This window comes from Betta splendens, chromosome 9 (assembly GCF_900634795.4).
Source record: "Betta splendens chromosome 9, fBetSpl5.4, whole genome shotgun sequence".
Taxonomy (NCBI): Eukaryota; Metazoa; Chordata; class Actinopteri; order Anabantiformes; family Osphronemidae; genus Betta; species Betta splendens.
In genome coordinates this window covers 15,514,105-15,533,888 of record NC_040889.2, presented here as the reverse complement: position 1 = coordinate 15,533,888, position 19,784 = coordinate 15,514,105, and the positions used below count along the sequence as shown (strand labels likewise).

The window sequence follows — 19,784 nt, the reverse complement described above, 5'->3', positions numbered from 1 at the left end:
CCGTGGCTGAACGAGACAGGTGATGAGCGCAGCCGCGTCTCCTGAATGTTAATAAGACTTCACGTTTCTGCAGGCTTATGTTTAATTGATCCCAGCGCTCAGAGCGGGTTTGCTCACACAGGGAAGACGCGTTGCTGTTACAGACGAAGGTGATGGGAAGTTACACTGTTGATGATCAATGACTGGGAGCCGCGCTGGAAGACGCCGGGTCGCGTTGTGTTCTGGTTCCGGTCGAGCGTCGCCTGCTGTCAGTGCGGTTCATTACCTGGAGAGGCATCTTTAATGACTTACAGTCTGACAAGTGACCTGCCAATACTGTCTGGGACCTCATGAGAAATGAATGCGGGAGATGGGAAAAGCTGTTTTAAGCCTGTGTGGTGACAGTAAATCCTTCTATCAAAGTGGCGTCAACCTTTTCTAAAACCAATAATTGATTCATACGGTGAATCTTAATGACAATACTCTGAGCTACATTCATTTAATTAAATGCCGTTGTTTAAATCACTGTTGGTGTTAATTATGTAAAGGTTTCAACATTTCACTCTGCACTGGCACCAGTTACATCCACTGTATTAGTAATTTTCCCACCATTAGCAAGCGTCACACCCAGTCTGAAGTCTCCACATTTGCTGGTACGATTCCCAGGCTTTAGGATGAGGCAATTTGGAAACACATGAATCAGTTCTTTTTAAAAGACAGCTTCATATAAAAGGCATTTGTGTGGGTTTTGCTTTTTTAAATTGCATTTTGGTTACATTTAAAACAGATCTGACTTCTTTTGTCATGGAAACCCTCCTTTTTGTTTGCAGTGCCTGAACATGGACACCTCCTGACAGGAGGCGTCACTCATTAGCTGCTGTGGGGCTAATGTGCTACCCATCTGCTAACCTTCCCCCCTCGAAGCCAATGATTTGATCACTCGCACGGGCGTTGGAGCCTGTGTCGGTCGGGGCCGCTCGGACACACGGTGATATCGGAGCTAGAGCTCGATTTAACACATGTAACAGATGATTAGTTACAGGGAGGAATTGCTTGGCCATAGTCTAAGTGTAGGGCGACTGTATTTTCTCCAGTGTGTGTTAAAGCAGCCCTTCGTATCATAAGCTCATTATAACTGAGCCATAAAGTGATTACGGGCTCCAGTAAGGCATTGTTCTGCTGCTGACAGGATTAAAGATAACTTCAGAGGGAGAGAAGGCAACGGGCTGCGCGTGACTCTGCCAGCTGTGGCACACCCTCCCTCCCTCCCTCCCTCCCTCCCTCTATTCATCTGTCCATGTACATACATGTCAGCACACACTGTCATTTCTCATGGATGTGTCATGTGCAGTTGTTTTCAAGGAACTCCTTGAAACGCGTTGGGTGATGTCTGTCCGTCCCTGTCTGTTTAAGCACCCGCGCTCATTGTGTGTTCTCTCTCGTCCTTCCTGCAGAAGAAGGCCGGCGTTGTGAAGGCGCAGGAGAAGAAGGAGCGATGGAAGGACAAGAAGGAGGCCAAGAGGCAGAAGAAGGATGACGAGGAGGCGGGGGAGGAGGAGGAGAACGTCCAGCCGGTGGTGGACCCCCTGGAGAAGGGCTTCCTCCATCACGCCCAGCGGGAGCAGGAGAGGATGACCGAGAGGCTGCTGAAGAAGACGTACTCCAAGAAGAACAAGACGGTCAGTCTCACACAGCCGCTCTGAAGCCCAGCAGCGTGTCTGCCTTGGCTGGGCGGCGCCGAACGGCCGTAGGGGCGTGAAGTAGGCCGTGCGCGCCGCTCCTCTGGAGCTGTGGTGGTTCTGGATGCGGCGGCGCTTTGAGAAACCGTCAGGAGACCGCGTCATGTGAGACGCGTTCCCTCTAACAAGGAGCCATCAAACCACAGCTCAGTAGAGACAATAATTGTCACATTTATCCTATTTGGAGCAAATCTAAATTGTCCCTTTCATGCTGAGAATTGTGTTCATTAATTTTTAATATTTACACCAATTACAACTCCCAATTCCCTCCTTAGTCATTGAAGACTGTACAGAATATTTTCCTGTAGATTTTTGTGTGTTTACTCATTAAGACAAAGGTTTCATCACAAGGAAACTAATTAGATAATACTTTCATTCCATTCAGAAAGTTACCTACTTGGTTCACACTGGCCTGAGCTCTGATGAATCTTTCATACAGCCTCACACAAGCTGTATACGCCTGAATGGAAGGAGAGCTATAGCACTTGCTGTAACGGAAATAAGAAACAAGCGACTCACAACTGTGGTGCGTTGGAGGTTAAATATCACTTCAACAGTGTGTGGACCTCAGTCAAGGGTAATATGCCGTATCTGATGAGACCCGGTGATTCCCCGAAAGCGTTTGTTTCATACATAGTTGATGCGCTGCCTTCAGGTGGGTTACGCAGCCACTCTGCCCTCGTTTCACATCACGACTACAGAAGTGCTTTTCTGTTTGTTTATGCAGATAAAAGCCTGCCAATATCTGCTGCTTCAAGCGCACTGCTGAGCCCACAGACTCCGGCTCTGTCCCACTGAGATAGAACGTCTGTGTGTTAACAGTTTGTTTAAATGGGTGGATGTTTTTATGCTCCTGTCTGAGGCCAAGATCCACCATAGTGCTGCTGAGGATAAGAGGGGAAATGTAGTCAGGAAGCCAAGCTGAATAATGAGGCTATGCTACCTGGAGGCCTCCTCCGCAGACCGGAATATCCTGAGGAAGTTAACATGGCTGAAAATGAGTTTGGCTGTGATATTTAGTTTGCTAAGATAGAAATGATGTATTTAACCGATGCTCTTATCTACACTGTGGCTGCAGTTACTGAGCCAGGTCTTCATTCCACTGTATGATGTCAGCAAACTGCTCCTACACTTTAGTGTAGTTTAACGGAATTGAATTGAATTACTTGTGAGACGCTGAATCAGTATCTTAAATTAAGTTATTATTTATTGCGGTAAAGTACTGATTATTGTCTGTGAAATACTGACAGTGGAAAGCGCATATGAGTGATTCAAAGCAAATTGTAGCAGTCATGAGGTCAACGCATCAGAATGAAGGATCTCTTTGCCAGCGAGTCGGTTCACAGTGAATATGCTTGTCTCATATAAACCCATCACCATGAAATGTTCCAAGCTTACGTTGGCCTCGCGTTTCCCTTTTTTGCCTAACTTCCTTCCTTTTTTTTCTTCCATTCAGCTGTTGCTTTAATCCCAGGGTTTCACTAAACCGTTGTTTGACTGCGTGTCAGAGATCAAGCAGCTACATTGTCAAGCTGCCGCGGCTTGGGCTCTAAGAACTAACCTTTAGCGTGTAGGAACTTCAGCCGCCAACAACAATTACCGTTGTTTTGAGTAATCACAACCACTGTGCGCTTGTAATTCAAGGTGACAGAAACATAAAGCAGTCGATCCACACCTTCAAACACGTATTTAGAGCAGGTGAATGGGTCCTCTGGTGCTGATATGAGCACAGACCTGTTTCTTCTTCTTCAGACCACACCTGCCGCAAACAGGTTTGTTTGAATATTTGAATATTGTGGTTTTCAAGTAGGTTTTAGTGCAGTGGATATTATTAGATATAAGACAGACTGATGCAGTTGCTAAACAAAGGTAATTTTAATTGTATTTATTTCCATTCATCCCCATAAATACGCAACCCTTTCTTAAGGTTTTTGTGTCGTGGGGCTAAAAGTGCTGATAGAGTCACCGCCACTCGCTCGCTCCTGTTTACACACTGCCTCTTTTAGTGCGTCCGTCCCTGTTTGTTTTCCACACAAAGCGCCGCACAATGATCACAGGAGCTGTAAAAGTGTAACTTCACAGCTTCATTTTATCGCCGCATCGCTGCCGTGACAACGGAGGAGAAACTGCTGTGAGAATACGAGCCAAGGAGAGAGAACTAGAGGGAGATCTGCTCGCCCTTCATCCTCAACCCCTCTCTGATAGACGCATGCGAGACCCGTCCCCTGAGATGCTTGGTTATTGCTGTGAAATCAGTTGGAGCCTCATGTGAATTACTGTAATAATTATTTACACATTATGATATGGTGGCAAGCTAAACTGCTAGCAGTGTGTATGTTGGCAGGACGATGGTTTATTTCCTACAGGATGCCCCGCGTGTCTAGCTTTGGTCTTCCTGTCCAGATTTCTTCCTGTTTCACTATCTACAGTAAGAGGTCTCCCTCGTCGCACACAATGATACAGGCGAGCTGATCCTTGGTCTCCTCGAGGCACCCTAGGGTGCCAGTAGGTTGCTGGAAGACGTCCTGTCAGGAAGTATTCCTGCAGCACACACACATTGTCCTTGGAGATGCATTTGAGGACCCTTGCTTAGATTGTTTGAATTGAATCCAACAGCGTGTACTTGTTGTGCCAAAAATTCAAATCACAGCTGAGTTTTACTTTTGGCAGTGCGTGAATAATTAAAGTGCTTTAGTAATCGCTTAAAGGAAACTTAAGTTCATATCACCATTAAAGTATGACACTATTTTATCTGGCTTCAAATTATGATAAGCAGCAGCTTATGCCATAACAGCAGGTAATATTGTTTCTGTTAAGGCTAATATTCAGAGACCGGTACACCAGTCTAACCTCTGCTTCTGTCATTGCTCGCTGGGAGCTAGATGAGATCAGAACAGCTCGTAGGATACGTAACAACATGGCTTTGACCTTCACTGTGCTTCATGTGGGGTCATGAATAACACATAATGTGGTTTCGCTCAGGCCACACATACGCACGGAATAACCTCCCCTGTCCATTAGTGGAGTGCTTGTGCTGCACACACCCCACTAACAATGTCATACAGGAAAACATCTCTGGACACTTCACTTTATTATTCTGACCCACCCCCATCCGTCTTCCCTCAGCCAAACCTCCAGGCTGGAGACGTGAAGCCAGCATCTTGTCACACTGGCGCTGCCTCTGGAATATTTAGCCATTCATATCTAGGTGTGTTTATAACTAGTGAGCCGGCTGGAGACAGATCAGATTAGCAGGGGCATTGACAGTGCACTGGAGCATGGTTCAGGGGCAGAGTGATAGACGGCCAATAAGGGGCGGGCTGGTTGTTATCTGGAAAGCAGCGGCTCGGCTGAGTAGATGCCCAGCACAAAATGCCTGGGGTGACCCTGGAGCCAGCCCACATAAACCGGACGCAAGGGAACTCTTCTCCACCTCTTTCACCCGAAATTACTGGACCTTTAGTCCAGTCACAGGTTAAAGCTGCGGTTTAACAAAGAGCCCTATTAAGTGAGTGGGTAACTGTCTGTGTGCTCGGAGATGAGTGGAGGAGGGAGATGAGTGGAGGAGTGTGACTTGCAATTGACCCTGACGGATCAATTAGCGGTTTGTAACATGCATGATCACACAACAGATAATTGTCATTACCACAACAAAGGCGCCAGCAGAAGAACGTCAGTCTGCTACAGAAAGTACACAATATCTGTAAGAGTAAGAAGTAAAACCCACAACATATTTCATACCTCCGCTAGAAATTACACTGACCATATTCACTTATTTTAGCAATCTGGTTTTCATCATGTCAGTGTGATTTACTGCTCAGGCTTTTATAAGAAAAATGCCCTATTTGAGATTAAATCTCTTCAAATGTAAAACTAGGCATTGGCAGTGTTTACAGTGGGCAGTTTATGACTTCAGTGGTTACAGGATCATTTGAGGAGTCTCCAGCTCAGCATATACCATAATAGAAAGTGCTGTAAAGAGCGAACAGAGAAACCATTAAAGCCAGCTAATTAGAACAGAGTCCAGAGAGCTAATGTGGAGCGAGGCAAAAACATCATTGTAATAAAGTTGTTGATTTGTGGCTTACCAACAGCTGTTAAGGTGAAGCGAGCTTTAAACCTCCTAAAACAGGCGTTACGAAGAACTACTATTAATGGATTTCTACAAACACCATTCATTTGATGAGACAAATACTTTTCTCTCCTGCCTGAGATGATTTCCTGTGTGAACAAGTGTCTGGGAGCTTGTACCTTTCTCGCCGTGTGTTTTCTTAAATGGCAGCTATTTTTGCTCAGCAGACAGTCTGACCACAGTGGATTTACTGTGAGGAGCCAAACCTGTCCCCACCAGTTTCCACTTGGGATTGCAGCGTTGACTTCGCGGAGGATGCCAGGGCAAAGCTGGGGAACGATGATGGAACAGCCCCGCCGGTGTTGAAATCAGAGAGCGGGGGGCACAGAAAGATCTTGTGACCGTTGCTTAAATGGCATGAAGCTAAACAGGATAAACTGGCTCCGAGTGGTTGGATTTGGCGGGTTTGTAAACTCAGAGGTAATGAATATTCCTGTTGAGACCGGAGACAAGCTTTCTTAGATTCTCCAGCATTGATTTCGCTTCTAGATCCATTGCACAGGACTGTGACTACAGAGAGGCGGAGGGAGCTGTAGCGAGAAAGAATGAATGAGAACAACCAGCTGGCTGCGTTGTACGTACTCACACACATACACGCACGTCCCATCCATTTTAACAAGCCATAGTGACCATGATACAGCGGGGCTTCACAGGAACCACTCGGGACAATTAGGCCCTGGAACATTAAATTAGCAGGGATCTAAAGGCATGCTCTGCTGGCCTGCTGGGATCGGACCCAAGTAGAGTCACACTCCTCCTGGTTCTGTATGTGGTATTGTTGTGCAGCCTAAGATCATTACTTCAGCGTAGTGTTTAATTCTGCACTTACACTGCAGTGCAGTCATTAAGACTGTGACTCGGGAGGCAAGTGTTAGCCATAATAAATTTGTCAGGACGTTCATTCTGTGCTTTCTAGCTGGCTAGTTGTGATTACTTAATTTTTTTTATGTAATTTATTAAAGTGGGACCTCCCAGGCTACATTATATTCTAGTTTTGCATTTCCCAGAGAATCCGTAGCTATAGCAACAGACATATTGCCCCTGGTAGATGTTTAACTAGAGCAGACAGCAGGGAGAGACACTTTATTACACCTTGTGCTTTATGATTTACAGTATCATTGTGGTTTATATTACAGTAATGTTCAGGGAGCTGTTTCGAACTGTGTGCTTCAGGAAATCTCGCTTGTGTCGGGTCAGATTCCTCCAGCACAAGCTTTCCACAAAGTAGAGAAACATAAGTTCAGCTGCAGGTTATTTGAGGCCAGATTTATAGTGAAGGTCCATTTTTTTTCTTTCTTTTCTTCACAGAGCTGTAAACTTTAGCTCCGTGTGGTTTGCGAGAAGACGTGTACGCGTGCAGCTCATACATTAAGAAAACGACGCCCCTCTACATCTACTTGTCACTGAAGGCGTCACAGGAAACGCGCTGTCACTTTGAACCCCAACAGCCTTTAACAGACAGTGTGAATGCCACAGTTCAGGAAAACAGAATACAAAGTGTTGGAAATGAGGTCGCTCAGCCCAGATTCTCAGATTGAGCTGCCTCTCATGTCGCGTCACGCTGATCTATAGGAGAGACGATGTGTCGTTTCTTCCTGTCTTTACCTCAAATGCAGTGGAATATGTTCAGTTTAGATTTGTATGTGTGTGATCTGAGCTTGTTGTTTTTAAAATGCCATGTTCTGGCTTGTAGCTGCGATTTCTGTTTTCCTTGTGCATGCGTGCGTGCATGCGTGTGTGTGAATGTGTTCTTTAGGATGAAGCTTGTGTAAATGCTTGTTTACTTGTCTCATCTCTGCACCAAATGAATCTGGAAACCCCACGAAGGCAGCAGGTGTCTGGAGTCATAAAAGCTTTCTACTGTATGAAGTGTGCAGAAGGACTGGTGTAACAGCACATTCCCAGTGGTTTATCCAAGAACTAAAGGGACGTGGGTCACAAATGTGAGCAGATTGATTTGAATGTGATATTAGTGATTCTAATCTACAATAGTTTGCTGTGACCAGTTCAAATGTACTGAATATCAGAGCATTTTAGTGGCGTTGGCCTTTAAACTTTGTGCAGGAGTCAGGTTTCCCCCGTCTAGTGTGCCCTGCTGCGTTGCACAGGTGTCTCGGTTTGAACACAGATCTGGTGTTTGTTAGCTACTGTAGAATAAAGTGGGTGAGGGTGTGAGCCTTCGCTGGAAAAAAAGACGTCTCCCGTGTGTTGTGACAGGTTGGAGACAATAGGGAGACCAGGCCGTATCCAGATACTCTCCCGCGGTACAGACTCGCATTGTTCTCCACCAGCGTTTACAAATGCCTCATTCTCTCCTTGTCACCGTTGTATCAGTTTGTTTTAGTTAATTAGCGCTTCAATTAGCACCTGTTTAATCACATTCCATTTGATTGTTGCCTTGGCTTTAAGTACTGTATGTGTCTGTGCGTGTTTCGTTTCCGCGTCTCGGCTCCGCGTACGTGACAGATGGGCATACGTGTCACTGTAGCTGCTGTGTGTTGGTGTAGTAGTGTGTGTGTGTGTAGCAGTAATACAGGGCTCGGATACTTGGGGGAAACTAAACATTACAATGTCTCAAGTGTCATCTTCACCACATTAGCCCATTAGGGTCACTACGTTAATGGGATCTGCCAAGGCCTCTGCCCCTGTTTTTATAGCTTGCATCTCGGAAGGGGAGGGGGGAGGCGGTTGGTGACTAGCGAGCTGGACATTAACTCAAATGGATTAAATGGGATTAGTGGTGTCACTAAGGCAGATGTGATCTTTGCAGCCGTGTTCCTCTCCTCTTTTTGCCGTGATGCAACACTGACCCCTGCTGCATGCGAGAGTCATTGCACGCGCGCTTCAGGAGCCGAAGCTGAGCTGTTTTAACCCTTTCTCAGACTTCATCTCCTCGTCCATTGGGGGTCACTGTTCCCATTTGAAAAAACACGAAGGGAGGCTGCTCCGCTCCTTCTGCCATCTTGACTGTCTAACGTAAAGCCGAGCCCAGGCGGCGGATGTATGGTTCCATCAGTAGGTTTCCTGCAGTGCCTGGTAATGGATGCTTAATGTGGCCTCAGAACACTGCCAAGACAACAACGCTGCGTGGAGCGCCGAGACTTCTGTGCTCGTTTTAAATGCCTCATTGCAGCAGCAAGCTGCACAAGGTCAGGCGGATCCATACGAGTTAGGAATCTCCAGGAGACGAGCTTAAACAGGGTTTAACGTTCCGACTCAGGAGGAGCCACTGTATGTTTTAATGGGTTGTGATTTAGGGGATTTTGCTGAGTCCTATATTTACTTGGACAGCATGTGTTCGGCTCCTTCCTTCGTCTTTTAAAGGGCGTTCACACAGTAGCAATTGAACCAAAGGCTATAATTGTGTTTTCATGTACTATAGCTGCTGTCATTAGGCCCCTGGGTTTGCAGGCAGTTATATGATGACAACTGACAAGGGGGTGCGGCTCCTTTGAGGAAGGGAGTGGGGGGGTAGGCACAAAAGCCACAATTACTTCCTGGACAGTCCCCAGAGCTCAGTAGTTGGAGTGTGTATGCAAAATGATGTGGGAGAGGCCATTTGCAAAACAAAGAGAGGGGAGGTGGAGGGATAAGAGTGATTGCTGTAGCACAATAAAGCATGTACACCCTGAGGCAGGGGGCTGAAGTAGAACACTGAGGGTTGACACACCCCCTATCAGTCCCCTGGGAACTGAATCCAGTTTGGGGTGTGATTCTTGTTGTGACCCCCTTGGAGAGATGAGGGTCAGGGTTTATCCCACAGGGAGCGAACGGCTCAGTCGATATAGATGTGAAACCCCTGAAGCAAGGGTTCATTATGTGAGGAGGCGGGGCTTGTATTACTATTCAGCTCTCTTATAGGTTGATTGTTTCAAGCCTCAAAGATGTACTTTATGTAAGTTTTTTCCTATATAGACGCTGTGTATATTGTCTTTCTGCAGGTGTGAAGGTGTTAGTATTTCAAAATCTAAACTCTTTCAGACCCAAATCAGACTTTCATGAATATCGCAACCATTCACGAAACGGTGGATAAAATGAGGCAAAAATAGGAAGCCATTACTTGAATGAAGTCAAAGGCCAGACTGGAACTGTAGACATAACAACATCAGCAATTAGCAGCGTGTCATTGTAATACTGATTGGATAATATCGGAGCGGCGCAGCGAGCTGTGAGCGCGATCCGCAGGTCACAAAGCCGAATTAGCCCGGTTGCTCTCTGTTTAATTAACGAGCCGGCAGTGGTAGCGTAATTACTCCTCAAAGCAGGGTCGCCTCCGATGCTGATCAGCCGGTTTGGCTTTGAACGCCCAGGTTGGTTCCCTCACTCAAAAAAAAAAAACGCCAATCCCGACCTCCGCCACTGTCACGGCCACACAGGAATAGATTTAACACGTACCGGCACGCATGAAATATTCAGCAAGCAATTTCCCCCACATTTGAAATAATACCTTGAAATGTTAATGTGCTCCCACAGCCTGTTTTAAGCGAAAGGCTTCCCGAGGTGCCTGTGTTTGGACTGCTCTGCTGCAGCCGGCCCCGCACTTAAACGTCGCCTTGAAAGTAATATACTGCGCAGGAGAATAACCGCAGCCAGGCACTCGGGTCAAGAGCAGAATGCTATTCTTAGTGGACCAGAACTCACACACACACACGCTCAAATGTGTTTATACGACTCGCTCGCACACGGGACGCATATTCACGAAGACCTACACGCTGTAATAAATGCATATACAGGTGGAAATGGAAGCACTCACAGGTAGGAGGCTATAAATACTGTACACACACACACACACACACACACACACACACACACACACACACACACACACACACACACACACGCGCGCCACCTCTGACATTGATTTTCATTATAGTCACAATTGCTGGCATGTTGACAGTTTCTCCAGTGTGCTGGCTTCTAAATGTGTCTATTATCAGAGGATTACACGAGCCCCGGGTTCATACACTGACAGGTCATGATCTGATATCCGCTGCCATTAGCCCAGCCTCACCCACTAGGTGCCTCTTCAACCTGATCCTGCCAGAGACACCGCGATGTTATCGGGCTCCGGCGATGCCTCCATCACCCGATGCGCCCCGTGGATTAGCCAGGGACCTGCCACCAGCTCTCCTGTGGCGAGGCAGCGCTGCGGTGCGCCTGCAGAAGCTGACACGGCTCAGCGAAAATAATCCTGCGAGCTAAAGAGAAGTTTGGGTTTTGAGGTTTGCGTATCGGCAAATCTAGAATGATTGTGGGGTTTTTTTTTGTTTGTTTGTTCTTTTTTTTTTTTTTTTGTCAGGTAGATGCAGGCGCAGAAGAACAGATTTCCTTCCCGACAGTCGGATGCAGTAAGATGCAGCGAGCCTTGGAGAGAAACACACACTTGGCTGCACAGTTCTTCCATGTGCCGGTGCCCTTCAGACCTGACAGCAAGGCATTAAATATTAGTGGCGTTTTACGGCGGGTTTGTAACATGGTTATTCCAGTCAGTGGGCTTGACTTCCCGGTGTCTGTTGCCGCTCTGGGGCTGCGCTCTGACAGCGCCGGGCCGCGGCGCCGGCTCCGAGGGAGGCCGACCTGTCTGCTGGCCTTGAGGGGCGAACGCTCGGACGCGCGTTTGTGGAAACGTCGTACGCGGATGATGTGCACATGCCATGCACGTACAGTGTACAGCATGTTGTAATGGAGTAGGGAGCAGCACATTCTGCATGGGTTGTGTGAGGAAAGCCGATTTATTAGATTAGCCAGGACAGCGCTGGTGACAAGGCTCCGCGGGCACGGCACTAGTTAGCCATGCAGCTAGGATCCCTCACGCGTCTCGCCACATGTCAACCCTGCTGACACATCTGGCCTTTGGGTGGCGCGAAGGGGTTTGTCGCAGCAAATGACAGTGACCTCCCCAGTGCCCCCCCCCCCCCCGACACCTCCTGGTGGAATTGATTAGGCATAATTGGAGGGAGTCAGAAGCTGAGGCAAGTGGCGCTAAATAAATTTGGGTAGTGTTAATTGCAGATTCCACTGTGTCTGTGTGTGGCAGTGTGAGGGGTAGAGAAACACTTAGCCACCGGCTGACAATGGAGGATTAATTGGACTCCTCCAATGAACATAATTAGACTGATTGTTGGGAGAGATAAAGCAAAGGTTTATGAGTGCAGCAGCGCTGTCTAAGAATATTACGCCTCTTCTTTCTCCTCCTTTCCGATTCCTCCTCTGTGGCATAGTGCCCTGTACAAAGTTAATGCCCCTCATTCCTCATTTTAGCTGTGAGGGAGTTGAGGTCCCAGCACACAGAAAGGAGTGGATCACAGGTTTATGGTTACTGAGCCTTACAGTGATGGCATCTTTAGGGGAACCGTCCAATCTCCGGTTCCACAGTACAGCCCCCGTGTCCACGCTCTTTGATTACATCAGCCGTTGAGCTTTTATTCGTCTTAATAAAAAGAGCAGAAGTGTTTCCCCGCCTGATGGGGGAGCTAGCATGCATCGAGATGATGGGAGAGATTGTTGTCAGCTGTCCACACCATACGAATCCAATTTTAGCTGGAGTTCATTCCTGATCCAAGTGGAAATGATTTGGGAGCCCCAGAGCATTACTCAGGTTTGGCCGGGACATTCGGCAGCAACAACATGAGTGACTGGTGGGACTCCAGCATCACTCAGGGCCACATCACCACCTCAGAAACGCGCTGAGCTGGAGCCGGGCAGCGCAGAGCTCCAACAGAACCCTCCTGGATGGTGCCCAGGCCTCAAACAGGGAAGGGGGCCTCCGTAGTCTGCATCAAAGAGGAGGGCGGAGAGGAAGAACAATACACTTGACAAGATTCATCAGCAGAGGTTAACCACAAACGGCTGCATGCTAGCAGCTACTATAAATATGACACGAGAAGATAAGAAGAAGAACAGCAAATGGAGGAATCAAAGAACATGTCAGAAGCTTTCAGAGTCTGCGCCTCACGCTCTACACCACCACAATTTGACAAGGCAGCAGTGCAATTTGTGGGAAGCATTGTGGGAGAAACGGTTTTGAACGTGACACATGGTCTCCAATTATTTGTAAGGTTTGATTAATTGAATCGGTTTTAAAACATATGGTCTCTGTTGAACTGAAGGCCCTAGTCAACAGAAATGAGGCGTTATTTCCATATCGCACTTCTCAAGCAGCCCCAGGTTTTTCAGCTTTGTATTTTACATGTATTGATTTCAGTCACTGCCGTATGTAATGGATGAAATTAGATTGCACACCTGTCTTCAGTAGTTCAGCGTTCACTTCATCAACATTGATTAATCAATGTTTCTTTGCAGCAGGCATCATAGCACTGTGTTTGACATTAAATGTTATAAATAGTTAATATTTTCATGGCAGTATCCATCATTTGTCATCAGTGGTTGATTAAATCATGTTTCTGTCCTCCCTCATCCACCGAAGAGGTACAGCAGCACAATGAAAACTGACCTTACTTGTTAAAAACATTCTCTGAATTCTTCAAAGAACTGGAAACATCTGCACAAATGTTGTTTCCATGGACACCTGTCATGTTTCTGCCTAGCTCCGAATGGGAAAACAATGTCGGGTTTCTGACCTGAACCAAAGACTAAAAAAAGTCAGTAAGCTTTCCTGACTGACAAGCAGGCAGCCTGGGGGGTTGGCTGAGCCGCACGGGGCTGCTGAGGGGCCGAGGGTTGGAGACCTTGACTCCTCCTCCTACCCGTGGTGTGATGGAGAGACTTGGCCTTCCAGCAAAGAAGAGGCCTCCGCTCAAAGCTGAGGTACCTTAGGGAGACATTTTGATGCGTGATGGGTGGAATAAAATAAAATAAAATGGGATCTACCCTTGCAGCCGCAGCAGTTATCGGGGGGGGGGGTGCTGTAGCCCTCTGGCTACACTCAACCTTAGGCTAGATTTGCCTTCTATCTTCTGTGTTTTACTATATAGAACTCCCACTGGTGCCCTGAGAGAAAACGGCCTGTTTTAAGATGTTCTGAAGAAATACTAGCACATCGACGTATTCGTTTTTACTCAGCTGGGCATAAAATGGGGAAGTGGCTCCCCTTTGAGGAGAACTCGCCGACCTTGGAAGTCTGAAAGAATATAGCACCACTCTTGGCTTTTTTTTTTTTGTTGTTTTCCTTTTGTGGCTTATTTTTAACATGTGCAATATGCTGGATACCACTTTGAATGTGATAAATATATTGAGCGCCATGGAGGAATAGGGCCAGTTGACTGACGTGCCTCGGCATTAATTCTCTGCTGTCTGCTGTCGGGCCGTGAACCATAGCTCCTGTAACGAATGGCTCTTAGAGTGAACAATGACGCCAACATTTTCTTCGTAGGTACTTCGTGACCTACTGCGTCTGTCCAATAGAGAGAACTGCGCCAGCTCCATCTGGGCCGTGTATTCTCTAAGTGATACATGCCTGCTCTGCTGGTGCTGGTGACTCGTTCCACCAGGGAGGGACAGCGGTCCGACGCCTTCGCCACAGAAGGCCGTCTCATCTTTTCGCCTCGTGCGTTGCGTTACCTTGGCCGCCGGGTGGCTCCCACCTGGCCCCAGCGGGGTTGTGACTGCTGAGGGCTGGCCGAGAAGTCATGGCCACAGATTAACTCTGCTATTTATGGCCCAAGCCCGTCTAACTGCAGCGCCAGAGATGGGAAATATTGCTCACTTAGCAGGATTACTGGGTGCCGTAATGCCCCAAAGGCCTGCTTTATGGCAGGCCATAAATGTTCCCAGGGAGAGGCAGCGAGAGTTGGATTGATTAGCACTCCGGAGGAAAGTCGATCCGTTACCCACGCCCCACTGGGGAATGTTGTGATGGATGCTTCCGGGAGGTTGAGAGAGGCACTGAAAGGGAGGGGAGGGCACTTTGCTTTGCACCAAGCCAGTTCCAGACATCCCCACGGTGACACAAGATGGAGGGCCCCCATTGCTCGCAGGGCTGAAGGAGGTTGTCAGGCAGTCGCAGAGCTATAGCCCCACCACGCAGCTCCCCTTCACTATCCCAGTGCAGACTAATGGAGAGGTGACCTTGCCACATGCTGCCATTTACTAAAGACCCCCTTGACACCTAGAGTCGCCCAGACATCAGTCATTCCAAAAGATGGGCCCACCGACACCCCACAGCCCGTCTGGGGCCACATTAGCTACGGTGAAACACTGGATACACAAATTCACCATTCATTGAATCTTACAGGATCATGGTTATGGAATGTCGCTGATGGTTACTGTGTGGAAAAAGATTACAGTTGAACTGGTTTATTAAACAGGGAAAACAAACTTTATTTGCTTCACTCAGTGAGAGATAAACCTCTGATCTGGGCTGATAAGAGCTTGAACCCAAGGGTGAACCTGTTACTGCACTGATGACGTAGGAAAACAATAGTTCTGCCTTTGGACGGAAACGTTTTGTATCCGTCTAGTGCCTTTAGTTTGCCCATGACAGCCAGTTTACATTTTGCGGCTATTTATTCGCTCATTTGTAAAAATCAGCCTTCATTTTGAGCATCATCTGTAAATAAAATTTTAATTATAGCGTCTAGCGGTCTAGTTAACATGGCATCCAATACGAGCCGGTGCCAGAGGCAATAAATACTACAAATATAACAGCATGAAAGCTAAGTGGTAGGACATAATGTACTAGCGCTCTCTCCCCAGGTAGTACTGATTTCTTTCAACATGGCGCTACGCTCGCTGCACCTCTCACCTCATCCTTCTGGCTCCCTGCTGTTCTCCACTCTCCCTGACATGCCTACACAGTTGGACTGTAGCTGTCCTTATACGGGCTTCGATATGTTCCAGATGCCTGGTTTTGGAGCGAGCTACATGTGTGCTTTTGATGTGTTTGACTGAACAGGCCTGTGCACAACGTGTCCGCATTTGCACATGCATGAGCCTTTTATTAGCGGCGGTGACACAGTGAAAGGCGTCATCAGAATGTCCCAACCGCTGACGGAGCCGTGCTCGGAGGGTTTACGTGTAGCCTCGCCTGCTGTTTTGACTGAAGCTAAGGCGCGTTACCTGGTTACACGTGCTATTGGATCAGCAGCAGCAGGTGTTTTCACTTGTGCATGCATGCCTGCTTCTCTCCATGCAGAAATGCTCGCGTTGTCTTCTTCCCTGGCCGTCACAAGCACCCATTTCCTCCCATGTGCGCTTTGCACAAGCTCAAATTGCAGTTTCTTGAGCGCTATTAATTTCATAATGTGTGGTCTGTTTTTCCTCTCTTCCGGGTAGCTGCTACTTTTTTTGTTCAACAGTTAAATCGCAAGCGTTGGGGGGGAGAGAGCGCGTGTCACCCAGATACAGCCGATTACAATGCTTATCAGATACATGCAGATAATTAAAGTCGTAACGCGAATGGAGCAGCAGTCGAGATAACGAAGCCTCTGCGCCATCAAAACGCAGAGCAGGTGATGGAGAGATAGCGTATGATGGAAATAATACCCAGCCACTGGGTTTGGGTGAGACAAAGCAACACACAACGTTGGTCAGTAACCGTGGAAATCCCCTACGATAAGTGGCTGCTGCCATATCTGACAGGATCTGGGCCGTTTGTAGAACCACAGCCGGTTTAGTAGGTGTTTATTATCTCGATTCACTAGATGGTGTGAGTTCATTTAAGCTTCGAGACCAGAAAGTCAACATGACTGACAAGAAAGAGACACCAGGTATTAATTAGCCACAGAGAGGAACAGCGCTAACGTGAGAGGCCTGACATAAATGTTTGTGAACTGTTCTGCAACTTGAAAACCCTGCTGACGCGTCGATCGTACAGTGGCTGCTGGCTCAAATGGGGGGCGTTGGCCCAGATCCAGATTTGGTGCATCTGTCGGTTAAACCTGGACATCTCGGGTTGCTTCCCCACACGGAGACGCCTGCACAGACAAAGATCAGATAAAGGTGAAGACAATTAGACCAAGCTGTGCAGGGCCGCGCCACACCAGGAAATGACACCTTATTTATTGAGAGCGCCTTGTGTTTTGCGGGCGTCGCTTCATCAAACCGATAGTAACTTGTCAGTACGATCTGAGAAGAAGGCCGACGTTTACAAAGATGAGGTGATAATCGCACACGCGAGCGCGGTTGAACGATCACTATCGCACTTTAGCTGTGTGTGTGTGTGTGTGTGTGTGTGTGTGTGTGTGTGTGTGTGTGTGTGTGTAGCCTACTGTACTTACAAGGGTGCGCCCAGTGTCCCGGATTAACCGGAGCCGGCGGAGGCTAAGAGTCACCGTGGATCAGCTGATCGGCCGTGTCAGACCCACTGTGTAGTTCCTACTGCTGCTTCCTGCCTCCACTGCTCTTCATGTTGGGCTTTAAGATGAACTCCTCTTATAATGTCATCATAACTTATGAGCTTTTGGTGATTGATGGTAAATTTGAACCAATTACCTGATGTTATTGGTGAAAATGTGTTTCTCGCCATTTAACTATAATATCACACTCTTAGCTCATTGTATGTAAATGTATTGACCTATGCTGCGGCTAATGTTTTTTCATTGAACATAAACAATAATGGATCTTATATACTGTGTATAAATAACATGGGTTTGTCCACATCCTGTACATTCATGTGCACCACACTCAGCTGGTGCGCGACCCTCGGTGCACCATCGATCTGACCCAGACGACCAGGCGTTCACATCACTGTAAAAACACACTGGGGATGGAGACGTAAAGCAATTCGCCGTGTCATGTTTGTTTTGTTAGCTCCCCAAGGCTTCGCCTCCCAGCTCCATTTATCAGGAGTGTTTGCACATGGGGCTAATTTGTAATGCTCACTCGGGGCTTTGGAGATGAAGCGGTGGGACAAAGGGTCGGAAGGAGAACGGCAGCGTGTTTTCTTTGCTCCAAACTGTAGTGGAAGTTTCATTTGGCAGCGCAGTGCTCTGTGGTTTGTTTGGCTTTGCCACGGCCGGTGACAGGCAAGCAAAAGCGTGTTTATATGTTTATAGTTGAAGGCATGATCTACTGATTTCCAGTCTGGCTCCAGTCACTGTGGACCTGTTTTTGAAAATATACACAGACAGTATCTGTCGAATCTTCTCAAGTCGGGCATTTCGTGATCCAACTTTAATGCTGCTGAATTAAATATTTTATATAGCGGTAGTGTTCTGTCAGTTCTGTTTTATCACTGTGTGGATAAAGCAGGTATCGATTAAGGAGGAGGACGTGAAGCGTCATACAACACAGGAGGAATGTTGTGTTGACTGCACTCACAGCTTGAGGTGGACATCTTATCAGGTTTATACAGTATCTGTTTCACTTCGTGCCGCTTCCTTTGAGACGTGAAGGTTTTGGTGTGTTGTAGGATGTAGACGGCTTCACCTCACAACCTATTTGCAGTGTGTGCAACCCTCAAAGCTTGTCAGTGGTGCTGTTTCCTCAAACATTGTGTAGTGTTGTAGATGATGATGTGATTGTTTTTTCGGGTGGTGTTTTGCTACATGCTTTCACACTGTCCTACATCCGTGCATGTGGAAATCATAAATGTATCCGCCCTGAAAATGTGGTTGCTTTTTTTTTTTTTAGTTCTGCACAGGTTGTGTCCTGGAATAACATCTCGCTGAGTTTTGATCAACATAAGATGTCGCCATCAACAACAGCGAAATGAAAGGCAGACGCGGTCTCTGGCCTTGGTGCGGCTGCACTAAAAAGCGAACGGCGAGAGAATGAAAGCGTGTGGCGGATAAAAGCATTTTCATCCCTGAAAGGTCAAGTAGAGAGGCAGTTTTACTACGTCTCTTATCTCTGTGACAATGGTTCCAGCAGAAATTCACTGAGCAGCGGTGTGTTAGAAATCACAGGGAGGTAATGGTGGAGGTAGAGGCGGAGAGAGATCTTATGGGAGTCGTTTTCCTCACACTGTGGCCTATAGATTTATGTGGCTTGGCGGCGCAGTCTTCCTCCCTTTAATGACAGTCAACAGTTAAGTGAACGCTAAAGTGCTTCTAGGCTTTATGATGGCTGGGTGGCTCCAGCGGTGGCTGAATATCAGTAAACAACAAAGCATTCGGCGCGTCGGCGGTGTCCTTTGTGTCCTGACGCAACCTTGGCGCATAAACCATCGGTAGAGTCCACGTCCAGGCGTGTCTGGCTCAGGTCTGGCGCAGGTATTGTAAATGTCACCCGGAGTCAGACCTTCTCATCTGCGCCCCCCTCCCCCACACCCCCGGCGCTTCAGTATCGATTCAAGGCCAATGCGGTCTCTTACGCCGTCTGGCCGGCCGGCGTGGAAGGTGTGCAGAGATTTGAATAAAACACAATCCCATTTCCAACAGCGGCTGAAAGGCCCCGGGGGCACGTCGGTCACACTCGTGCAGCAGAGGCACAAGTGTTCCACACGCATTTCCGTGGCCCTTGCATTTCAATGCCTACATAAGAGACCGTGGGCTTCTTGAGACGTGCGTTTTACTTCGATACCTCTGCTCCTGAAGCCTGAGTTCAGCTTTTCATCTTAAATGTTGTTTAATGCTTCACACTGATGATCAGGTCTAATCTAAGTGTTGGATCTCTTCACGTGGACCGGTTGGGTTGCGCCTGCTCTGTCCCGTGGACACAGCGTCCCCGCCCCCCACCCTCCCCCGTGCCTCCTCTCCAGCACTCGGCTGAGGCCGAGACATAAAAGTCGAGCTGTTGAGATTCAGCCGACAGACTGCTCGTCTGGGGAGCTGACATCATTAGAGCAGAGAGCAGATCCTTGCTCCCCTTCAGCTCCTGCGCGGGGAAAGACGGATAAAGATTATATTTATATATATATATATATATATATATATATATATATAGAGGAGGAGTGGAGAGTGAGTTTAAGCAATGCGAGGTCAAGATCGTGGCATGATTAGCCTGGCAGCGTGGAGCCCTGGGAGGCCGCAGCCCCTGACTTCTCACCCCGCCAAGGTTGCCTGGGCCGCTCCTCAGGACATTCCGCCTTCCAT

The 19,784-nt window shown here is 47.7% G+C and overlaps 1 protein-coding gene across 14 annotated transcripts in view; it reads left to right on the top strand.

Moving 5' to 3' along the window:
- Positions 1-19,784, top strand: part of fbrsl1 (fibrosin-like 1) — a 230,013-nt gene that overhangs the window by 68,248 nt on the left and 141,981 nt on the right. For all 14 annotated transcript variants that reach the window (XM_055511968.1, XM_029161934.3, XM_029161932.3 and 11 more), the window contains one exon: positions 1,434-1,658. In XM_055511968.1, coding sequence (XP_055367943.1) covers positions 1,434-1,658 — 225 coding nt within the window. The remainder of the gene's footprint in view (positions 1-1,433; positions 1,659-19,784) is intronic.